The 12281-nt window shown below is 37.5% G+C and overlaps 1 protein-coding gene across 1 annotated transcript; it reads left to right on the forward strand.

The window, feature by feature from the left end:
• The first annotated feature begins 6014 nt into the window (after positions 1-6014).
• Positions 6015-11359, forward strand: LOC101576894 (prolactin-like). Its single transcript, XM_004647782.1, has 4 exons — positions 6015-6158; positions 7825-7932; positions 8892-9071; positions 11141-11359. Exons 1-4 carry the CDS (start codon positions 6015-6017, stop codon positions 11357-11359), a joined length of 651 nt encoding a protein of 216 aa, XP_004647839.1.
• Positions 11360-12281: the final 922 nt, after the last annotated feature.

A 12281-nucleotide genomic window follows, 5' to 3' on the forward strand; every position in this document is an offset into this window, starting at 1 on the left:
TAAACTCACCAGTGCTAACATGGCAACAACGACTGTTGAGTGTCTAACTTGCCAGGTAAAAAAGAAGAAAACTGAGCACAGTATGACACAATTTCCCATTGGGACCATCCTGTACCCTAAAGACAAGTCTATGTATTTTAATGCTTTCTTCATGGAAGTGGAAACTCTGTTCTAACTAAAATGCACACTGACTCTAGGTATGAATTTTCTTTTCCTTCATATAATTTTTGCACCAGAGCTAGCATTAATTATTTTATGAAATGTTTCATCTGCAATAAGATTCTTCCACACAGAATTGTTTCTTACCAAAGAATGCTCTTCAAAGGTAAGAGAGCATGGCAATAGGCTCATGCTCGTGGAATGCGCTGGTCCTGAAACATTCGCCACGATTCAGATGCAGGTGGGTTGCTACAAGGATGAAAGTGTCTTTGAAGATGCAATCATAGTGCTGGTATGCAGTGATATCTTGCAAGGCTAAGCAAAGTTACATGTAAGGCTGTTAATCACAATCTTATATCTGCAAGTATTTCTCACATAGCAAGACTTCCTTGTTATTATAAGAATCAATGGGTCAAAATGGGAATGGGACCCCTGACTATACCCTGAAGGACCCACTAGTGATATATATGCTCTCCATTTTTGTGAACTTATGCTCTGGTAAATTAGAAATCAGTTTCACAAATGGAAAATCTTCCAATAGGAAAACAACAATGACTCCACTGAAATGTTTTGCCTCTGGCCGTTCTGGGGCCCTCATGCGACTGAGCCAACAACCTGCATAGGGAGCTGTGGTACTAATGGTGGTAAGTGATCTAATATGTCAAGGAGAAATTGGAGCAGGCCCCTTAGTGGAGGTAAGGGTGAGTATGCCTCAAATGTAGGGGAGTTTGACAGACGTCTAATACTACCACAGCCTATATCTAAGGTCAATATGAAGCAATCACAGCCCACTCCAGGCAGAATGAGAACTTTTCCAGATGTGTCAGGAAGAAAGGTTGGGATTAGCTCCCCATATAGAGAACCCAGAGCAACCAAGATGGTTCTTGAAGCCCTGTGGAATCTTTTGGGGGTCTTTTATTGTATTCCTGCATGAGTAACACAATTATAACAGACTTCATGTCTAAAGTTACTAAATCTACTTTTTACAAGTTGAGTGAAGTCAAGAGAACCATAAGCATTACTGAAAGGAAGTTTGCCTCCCAATGCGTAAGGAAAAAGTGAAGGTTCAGTTCAGTCCAGACTGCCATTATTATGCAAGAAGCAATTATAAACATGGTATGACGTGCCTTTGGAAATCATTTATGCTTTAAGGAGAAATGCTTCGTTGTGAAATCGACCTGGGATGCCCTGTGACTGCTAAACAGGACAAGTCTGCATGACCACATTTTGTGATGAGCAGCAGATTAGCAAAGCCCACCTCTCAATCTGCCTGACACATGTGTCCGCTATGATAGGTATGTGTTTGCCACCTTGACTGAGGAGGCCCTAATGTGACTGTGGGTGACATCCTCCAATAGGCTTGCAGCTCAGTTAGAATAAAAGGGGATGAAAGAATGTGTCTGTAGCTGTAGATTGAAGCTCCAGTTTCCTCTGCTACACAGCCTCATACCAAGGACTCCAGGTAGGTTTCCTGCTTTAGACTGTGGGGTGGTGTTGCTTTTTATTTCCTTATAGTCTGTGAACTATATATTATTGGGCAGAGCAACTACTAGAATTTCAGTATCTCTAGCACACAACCGATGTTTTCTTTCATTTTTTTTAAAAATAATTTTATTGAGAAACAAATAGCAATGAGACAGTTTCAAAACCAATTAGTAGGATAGTTTCAATAATTAATACATTACATATTGTGTCATCTTAATGTTATTCATAGTACAAGAGGCAGACATGATATCCTGTCCAAAACCATTAGTACAAATCTTTCTTCTCATTGAATTAAGAGAAAGTAGATGTATATCTATACTAACTATTTTGTATATACAGATACAAAATAATCCTTCATTTGTATAGCCTTGTTTATTTAGTTTTGTCAGAGATAGGTATTCCATTGACATTTAAATATTGTAGGTACATGAATTCAGCAAAATATTCCAATATAGTCCGGTAGTCCATAATAGTAGTGGGTTAGCCATAGGACTAGAAATGTCAGCAATTGTTGACTTGAGCCTTTTACAGCTCAGCATATTAATATGGCTTTACTTTTACCTCATTTTTATACTTTTCTACTGGATGGTTAAGACCAAGATAAAGCAATACCTATATCATAAGAATTGTAGATTTTGAATCTGATAAGGTCAGTCAAATCCCCTCAGGATTTATCCTGAGACCCTGTATCTCAGTTTGTATATCCTTTGTCAGTGTCAATCATGTGGGTGAGTCACAGTCATTGTTTGGCCAATGTGCTCGCTGTGAAAGCCTGAGAGAATGTTTTCTCTCCATGTGACTCTCCTTAGGCATACTCTACACCATCCATTACTTTCCTTTGTGACTCCATAATCTTCTTGATCAGTAAATTTGGGACACAAGCGAATTACAGGATGCTACAGTACAGGTTCTCCTATATCCTAAGTCCTTACTGACCTTGAAAGGCTTGAAAGAATTGGACAAAAATTTAGTTTATCACATTGTCTACCAGGTACATATGAGTATATATGATCATGTGTGTGTCTTTGCCTGGAAATATGCTATGTTCTACCCCATAACAAACTTTCAAAAGTTAATCATTAGGTATGTGTAAACATAATATGTGTGAAATTATTTATTTTTCCCATCTTTACAATAGGCGCTTTAATGTAATGATTTTTGTGTCATGCAATTTGAATGTACATGACTAGAATAACTACTTTTCACTTTGGGATTTAGTTCTTCTATCCTCCTTAATCTATACAGGGAATAATAATATACACTTACCTATATGTTTAAAACAAAAGTAATGAAGAATTGAACATATAAAACAAGTTACCCTACAGACATTTTATTTCAAGGAGAACAAAATAGAACATGCGAGTACAAGAAAAAAGTTTTAAATCCAAGTAATTTATACAAGAGAGGGTAACATTATATTTTTACTCTTTTATATGTTGTATAGAATTTAGTGTATATATTTTTAAACAATTCACCAATTTTTGAAGGACAAAATTTGTGTTTGATAATACATTGATCATTTCCTAGGTGAAATATAATGCTATCTATTTAAGAAGCTACTCAAGAAATAAGAGTAAATTTAAAGTAAATAATTCTTATGCTTGCAGTGATCCTCCAACCCACCCAGATCTCCAGAACTCACTTTCATCATTACTCCCATTTGCTGTGAGGAAAAGTGATCAAAATCCTTCACTTGTAGTCTATATGTCTTCCTTAAAATGAAAAAGAAATAAGACAATATTTTGTGAAATATTGAGAATAGTTTTGACATGGAATATGGGGAAATAGTAAAGGAAGGAGGAAGCTTGACTAACTGTGAGTATGAACATGTCAAAGTTCAGAAAACAATTCCTGACCCTGCAGGTGGGCGGCCAGTCCTCCTCTGGTGAAGAGTGCTTCCTGTCCTGTCCACATCATGGATGACACAGGGAAAGGTATGTGCCATAGCTCAGGGAGTTGTTGGTTTTATCAACAGTCTTCTATAAGTTACTGTAGACTTTTTAGCTAATAATACAGTGTTTCATGGTCCATGTTTTATTTCTCTCGAAATGAATTCCACAGGTCACAATAAAGTGCTTCGATGCTGGTCCCATTTTGGATATTTGGGTCATCTGGCAGTAGCTGCAGCATGTGTGCACTATGTTAGTGGATATCATGGGGGCAGGGGCAGCGTGCTGTTGGTGTGTCATGGATACAGCGCAAGGTGCTGCTAGGCATTGTCTAATGTGCAGGACAGATCCCAGAGTAAGGGATTATTTAGTACCAAAAGCCATAGTGGGTACTTTTAGATACTTTGGAACTCAAAAGCCAATGGATCTGATTTTTGCTTCATAAAGTAGGACCTAACAATTCTACTACCCTGGTCTTTTATGAAATTTGCCCAACTTGAATAAACATAATGATAATTTTATTGTGGAACTTATGATGCCAAAAATGTCATACATGAATCTTATACTGCTTTGTTAGTTTCATTCAAGCCAAACAGTTTTCAAAATAATATGCACACTAGTGATGGTGTCCTTTAATTCCTTTGAGATTTTTGTATGTGGGGGTGTGTGTGTTTGCCTAGCTCAAACCAGGCTGGACCGGTGCACCATGTGGTGCCACGTATTGAACGCTGATCCTTGCAGCTTACCAAAGCCTGCCTAAGCAGGCTCTTTAGACCACTGAGCTATATCGCTGGCCCTCCTTTGAGATTTTTGTATAAAATAAATTAACAAAAATCATAAATTTTGCATGCCATAAACACATAAATATGTGTATTTTAAGGAATCATAGACTGTAAGCATCAGTCCAATGTGCAGACAATGTGCTCATAGCCGAGGAACACTCATCCACTTACACATTTCCTGACGCGCCTGTCGTAGGCTGTCTATGGACAAGGACATATTTTGTATGTATGCATAATGTCTCTACTTATCAATATCAAAGTAGCACAAAATGTGTAATGTATGATTTTTGATTCTAGGTATTTCAGAAAAGAAAATGTTGTGAAATAATACATATCACATTACTTTAATTTTGCAACCAAAATTTTATTATATGCTATGATAATTAACTATTAAATATATAATATATATAATATATATATAATTAACTGTATATATATTCTATATGTATCTTTAACATTCACTTTGTTTTATTTTTAAGAATAGCAACTGTGTTACCAAGTGTTATAGTGTTCTTCTTATTATACTTTTATAACAGAAATCCTTTTGAAGTCACAAAAGGTAAAAGCTTATCTTCTATGAAAATTCAGCACTGCGCCATTTCAATTGTGAGTGCATATAACTGATAAGACAGAAACTCGTATCTCTACTTTTACTGATTCAGTGAAAATGTGAAGTGAAGAATCCCCCTCACATCAGTGACAAAGATTTTTAAAATGGGAATTTTATAAGTAAAGAAAGTAGATACTCACTAGCTTCAGACGGCGCCTTTGCTTCTGCTACAGAACACAAGGAGCCATCCTTCTCAGGAAAGACAGTGACCTCTCACACGACGCACCCCTGATCACAGACAAGGGCTCTGAGGCGCAGATGCAGACAGAGCACCCAGAGCTGCGCAGGACGTGACAGGTGCAGGGCACAGACTGCGGCACGGATGTCGCACACCCTGCCGCACTTGCTAACCGTAGCACTCTAAAAATAAATAAATAAATAAATAAACTTTGCTGCTCTGAGTCCTTTATTTCAGCATATTTGATGATTATTGTGAAGGACCTATTTATCTTTCAGGGCTGTTATGAACTCAAATGTATGAAGTACCTAAAATTTTTATCTAAATGTGAAACAAATTCATAGTGAGTTAGGAAATCAGGCCATGGCATCATTTTTGTGAAAAGATTCTCCTCTCACTCAGTATCAGTAGCCAAGAATTCCTGTACTATTTTTATTAAGCACAAAAATGAATGAAACACAGATAAAATGTGATGCTCTCTTTTAATGGTTTAAGATGTTTATGTCTGTGTATGAGTTAAAAGAAGCACATACTCCTAGGCTTGTGCCTGGTGATAAGCTGCAGAAATGCACAAGATATTAAACTATTTCAAGGAATGTGTTAAGTCTTGAATCAGATTTAATTCAACTTCCAAAAGTTTGCATGGTGCAGAGGCACTTGGGAGAGTAACACAAAAATATAAGGGTCACCCAATTGTCAGACTGTGGAGATACAACTGGTCTACACGGACACAGCGGTAGGTTTTGGTTCTTCCTATCTGAGCTCTTGGAGTACTAAGTCCTTCTTGGAGGCAATGGAAACACACCAGACTCCCCTGGGGAGCTGGCTTGTGATGACCTAGTCAAACAAACATCCCAGAGTCTGCTGGATTTTTTTAAGCAGAATCTCTCCTGCTGTTGATCATGTCAACCATGGGCCTGTGCTGGAATGTGACTTCCCCTCCCACCTGCCTTGAGGGTGACAGATGCCCGGTGAACCTGGAGAATCTGTACCATGAGGCAACAAGCTTGTCTACAGCCATGTACGCCAGATCTTTTCTACTGATTCGGGATTTTGTAAGTGTCTCACTTTCATTTCTTCCCAAAAAGGAACATTCACAAAAGTAAGGGCCACATTACAATATAAATATAGGGAATGCAATGACCAAATTTCAAATAATGTATATTAAAATACAATAACTGTATCAACCATTAATATCAGAATAAGAAAGGGAAAATTTATGAAATCTTAGTTTTGAAAAGAATTAAAGATTTTCTAACACTTCCTTTAATACATTTAAGTGTTAACAGTTTAGAAACCTGATCAGTGTCACTCTTAAGAAGGCCTGAGGAGCAGCCCTGATCTCCTGCTCGTGTGCACAGGCCAGTGCATAGGGGCTCTTCACGGAGCACACTGTGGGTGTGCAAATAGTGAGGACAGTTTTGCACTCAGTTGGGGAGTGAAAACAGTTAATACAACTGAAATCGCATTGTAAGAAAACAAATATACTTGTAAATAGCTGTTAGAAACGCCAGTAGTGGGATGGGGAGATGGCTCAGTGGAGTAAGTGCTTCCTTGGCAAGTGTAAGGGCCTGAGTCCAATGCCTGGTACCGCCAAAAACCAAAAGCAAACAACAACAAAAATAGGAGCTGGTATGTAGAACAGAAAGGGCAGTTTCAAAAAGGACACAAGTCCTCTTTTCCTCCCTAAGCATCTGAACACTGTTCTTTCTTCCAGGTCAGACAACACATCAGGGTTTGGAACAACAAAGGCACTCCAGGGAAAACAGGGACCAGTATTTGTGATACACGCCATTCCCACAATTCTTCTTATTCACTCCTGCTTCTTTCATTCCCCATTTTCACCAGGCCATCTTTAACTTCCAAATCATCCTATTAATAACTTTAAACTTTCACAAGTTTGGCTTAATATCTCTCAGTATATTTCTCTTTAGTTTAATTTTAGTTCTTTTCTTTAAAAAAAATCCATATTTTAGGGCAGGGTCCACAGAGTGTTCAGGGTCTCATTACTAGATGGGACTGTAGCGATCCTTCTGTTTGCAGCCTCCCAAGCGCTGGGATTACAGGTGTACGACACCACGCCAAGTTTTAATTGCTGTTTGGCGCTCCCCCAGGGGTGGGGCCAGCACAGTAGTCAGTCTGCTTTTTATGATTTCCTATAATTTTATGTTGCGTTCTTCTAATAACTTGTCAAAATAAAAGTCTTTGTATTTTAATTTATGATGCAAGATTCACTATTCATGCTTATGGATTAAGAGGCAATTGATAAAAAAACATGAGTTCTAATGTTCATTCGAAGAGAGTATATTAGTCTTTAAACAGAGGAAAATGAGATTAAACGGATAATTATAGATGTATATACAATGCGGTTTGGGGCTCAAATACTAGAGAAAATGACCCCTACATTACTAACACTTTTGTGGTTTTTACTACTTTATGATTTGCATTTTAAATAGTAACATGTAGAAAGATGGAACAATAGGGGCATAGCAGAGAAGAGAATAAGGGGAGAGGTTAGAAAATGAGTTAAAAAGAGGTTTCAGAGCTAACTGGGAACCCCAGACAAAATAGTTGCTTTCCTAATTCTTTAGGTTCAGTATTAAAGTGTTTCTAATGTTTCACAAAATTTTACACTTCGATCAAATATATCAATGTTTTCACAACATATTGATGCCTTCGATTTGCAAGTCCCAACTAACTAAAATGTTTTAATGTTTTCAGAAAAAGCAGTTTTCCCGCAGCCCATCTTTCTTCAAACCAGCCATGAAAACGTGCCACACCTTTATCATCCGTACTCCAGCAGGGAGGAGAGAGGCCAAGCAAATGCAGGTCAGTCTGTAGCCTGGCTCCACCAGGGCAGCTGATGCAGGGCGCGGGCTGTGCCCTGGCCCAGCCTCTGGAAGGCTCTGAGGTCAGCGGTAGCACTAGTCACACATGAAGGCAAAGAGGGAGCAAACGCAAGGAACAAAGAGAAGGACTCTATTTAGATGATAGACTATCCATAAAAGCAAATGCTAAAAGAAGTTTGTACCACCAAGGAGCCATACGTATGATACATTTTTACTGAAGTCCTGTGCCCACTATACAATATACATACTGTGAGGAAGCTGGAACTGCATGGGATATTCATGGAGAAATGGAAGAAACAGATTCTGTTTTACTACCTGTGACAAGTGACTCCTGAACTGACAGTGCTTATTCACTCCTGAGCCCTGTGTGACCTGCGGTCTCTTCTCTCAGCTTTCAACCCTCTCTTCCTCCTGCTTCCCTGATGCCACACTCTTCACGCTGCACTCCTCCCCTGCCTTCTCTGAGGTTAGCCAGAAGCCAGCCCTGTACACGTCCTGTTCAGTGTCATATAGTGTTTCTCACGATGCAGCTCCATCCTCTGTTATGACAACAAACCCTGCGTGCCACTTAAATGTGCTCTGGTGTTTTTCTGTGACCATCTCTGTCTTCTGAGTCTACCTCAAGAACAAAATGTTATTTCTTAACAAGCAGAAATTCCAGGTGGAAAAATAAAGCAAACGATGTGCATTGGAACCTGCCTTAGAAAACAAGTTATTTCCATAGCCATTTCTATTTGTTTGTCTTATAGCACAGTGTAGACCAATAACTGAAATCATATTTTCTTCCAATTTATACCAATTACAGAAAAACTTTACATACACACAGGAACAACAGATACATGTTATTTTGGCTTCTGTGATCAAATGCCATATGTACTGTAAATATTCCAGCTACATCTAAACTATTCTAATGTTATTGCTTCAAAACTGCCTTCATAGAATAAAGATATTATCGATATGGTGCTCCGCTTGCTGCATTCCTGGAATGAACCCCTGAGGTACCTGACCCAGGAAGCAAAACACCTGCCAAAATTCAATCATTCTCTCACACTCCAAGCAGAGATTATTGCTGAAGAAAACTACGAACTTCAAGATATCACAAGTGAGATAGCCAGCAAGGTGAGCAGACTTTCATGCTTCCTTGGTTTTCCAAAAATGAGTTTCCTTCTGCAGAGAGAAATGATCTGACTCTCTCACTTTGCATAAACAACACTGAGGTCCAATGATCCATCTTCTACTCTGTTATTAAACAAAATAAGAGTCCTAGACAGCAACAGTGCAAATTCTAATGCAAGTGAGTATTAACCTTTGCTAGTGTGACAGGGGCTCTCTTCCCTGCACAGTCTCAGAGTCCCCAAGGAGAATGTGAGATCAGTGGTTAACCATTTTTCAGGAAAGAAAATCAGAGCAGAAGTGTGAAGGAAATGTTTTCTTCAAAAGCCCTCAGGAAAACTACAGGAATTCTGGTCATATTCTTTCTCTTCCCTCCTCGCACAAGAGTAGAGTTGGAAACAAAAAAGGAAAATGTGGAAACCATATGGAATGTTCCACTCCAGACCCTGAGAGGAGCAGCCTGAGGCCACATCATCAGTGCTGGCCCAGATGCACCAGACATTAGAGCATCACAAGAGGAGTAATATTTCTATCCAGAAATACTTCTTATACTATAATTTATAGAATATCATCATAAACGTTTATTTTATTGCTACTCCTAAATAAAAATATATTTCATGCATTTAATCTTCAGAAATACTTTACCATTTCTAGGTTGAATTGATATTTAAAATATATATTCCCATTTGTATAGTTAACTAATATTTAATTTATATAATTAAAATTCCAACATTTGTGAGCTAAAAGATAACCCCCTTTCTGATAGTCTCAGGAAAAAAAGAGGAAATAATATTTAACTTTAGAAATAACCTAAGCAATTTATATTTCTCATATTTTAATAGGTCATATTTTGTCATTTTATATTCAATAGCTATGTCTAACATAAAGAGAAGGAATATATTGGCCAAATATCATAGGAAACAAACATAGTAATTTCAAGGTATTTTCCTCCTTGCTGTGAGTCAGCTACCAGAGGTCACTAATTTGCTCTATTATGACTGATTTTAGGTTCTTTATTTCCACATCATTGTACATTTTTTAGGAAACATTTTCATAGCTCTCAAGCTCCAAATGTTAATTAAATATAAGAAGCCAAGATAAAATATAAACAAGCATGTTTCAAATTTTAGTAAAATATATTCTTATACTCTGCAGGAGTGTACAACAGGCCAAGTTCTACAGTTTGCCCATATTTGCACCCTGCAGCTCTGGAAATGAGCAGGCCTCTTCAGAGGCATCACAGTGTTACTGGGGCTCTGGGATCTGAGGGTCGCCCAGCTTGCAGAGGCCTATGCAGGGCACAGGGGCCCCTGCCCTCTCTCTTGACTACACAGTGCTTTGCTGAGCAGTCTCATTCCACTCCACAGCACAGACTGTGCCATGCCAGTTGCTTCTGGGACCCTGGGAATGCACATTCTGTTCTTAGTAACTCCTATCTAGGTACTCAAAAGAAAGCAACTATTTCACATGGAAATGTGGGATGTATTTACTGGGTGGAATAAGAGATCCTAATATTTTTCAGTCATGACTTGGTCAGCACATTAAAGAACTAAGTGCAGTAGTCGCCATCTCTAAAATCTTGGCAAAAACACAGTATTCAAAATAGTTTCAGTTCAAAGTAAAAACAAGCAAATCAGATGAAGTGCAATATAGGTGGAATAGCAGGGCCAAACTTCAGGAAATAAAAACTGTCCTTCAGCACAAGAATAGAAGCCAGCCCCCACATCACTCCTTGATCCATTCTATGTCTTGGTCCCTGTCTGAGTTCAAGAGGCATCACTGTGGATCTCTTATCTACTGCTACAGGAACATACTTCACCTAAAATACTCAAAGGTAAAGAAAAAAAAGAACAACAGTGCCTGTGTTTTGCTTCTAGTTTCAGATGGCAAATAGATTTAGGATGCATTGGAAAGAGTATATGAAAACTTATACTTTGGCTAAAATATTTTATTTCTATCACTTCCCAAATGTAAATTTTCCCAAGATCCCCAAAATCTTAAACTCCAAAATATAAATTGAACAAGAATAAAAAGTATAAATATTATTTACAAGTGATTGTCTTTTTGTTGTCTAGTATGATACTGAAATTGCAGAAAATGTGGACTATGCTTTGTGGCCAGGACTTCAAGTCTTTAAATCCTTTGAAGAACCGACTCGCCTGTTTACATTTTACAACACCCTGCACTGCCTATTCGGTGATGCAGGGAGAATCAGCATTCTTCTGCAGCACCTGAAGTGTCAGGAATCTACTGAAGAAAACTGCAAGCTCTCTATCTGCTCATTTCATTTCTAACATGGCTCATAATGATGCTTTCTTTGAAATGACTAACTTGCACATTAAAATTTTAAAGCATGCTTGAGAATAAATTTAAAGTGTCATTTCATTAAAAAAATTAAAACTAACTTTTATCATTGTCAAAATCTTAAAAGTCTATTGGTCAATGACTTCTTTATTCATTTTAATGAAAAGTAAATCTCATCACACTCGAGTCATCTCACAAAGCAAAATGATAAGAATTCAGTAAAGGTTTTTTATATTGCATTGTCTTCAAATTAATTGTTCGTATTACCAGACATACACATGTAAAATTGGTCATGAAATTATAAAATATTTTATTTAGTTTTACTTTTTTTTTTTTTTTTTTTTTTTTTTTTTTTTTTTTTTTTTTGGCAGAACCGGGGATTGAACTCAGGCCCTTGTGCTTGCCAGGGAAGTGTTTATTCCACTGAGCCATCTCCCCGGCCCCTAAAATATTTTAAAAGGAGAGAAAAGAATTAATCATCAACTGCTCTTTCAATAGACCAGCAGAAATCAGCAGTAAAATTATCCAATTCTAAAGGTTTTTTTTTTTTATTTTTACTCTCTATAAAAAATTTAAAAGAAAAATCTGTGATAGAAAGCTTAGAAACTACCTTTCTAACTATGACAAATAAGTATTTACAATCACACTGTACTAATATGAATTATGTTATGCTAATATGTATTAGATAATGATTAATCAGTATAGCCAAATCTTGGAAACAACCAAAATGCCTGTCACCTGAGGAGTGAATGAAAAAGATGTGGTATTTTTATACAGTGGAGCATTACTCAGCTATAAAGAATGATTAATCAGTATAGTCATGCTAGAAAGAGTGCATTTTCAGAATTTTTCAGGAAGGCCAGTTATCTTCTATGACCTAACTTTCAGAATATTTTGACAGATGACACCAGT

The sequence above is a fragment of the Octodon degus genome, unplaced genomic scaffold (assembly GCF_000260255.1).
Source record: "Octodon degus isolate 3935 unplaced genomic scaffold, OctDeg1.0 scaffold00325, whole genome shotgun sequence".
Lineage (NCBI taxonomy): Eukaryota > Metazoa > Chordata > Mammalia > Rodentia > Octodontidae > Octodon > Octodon degus.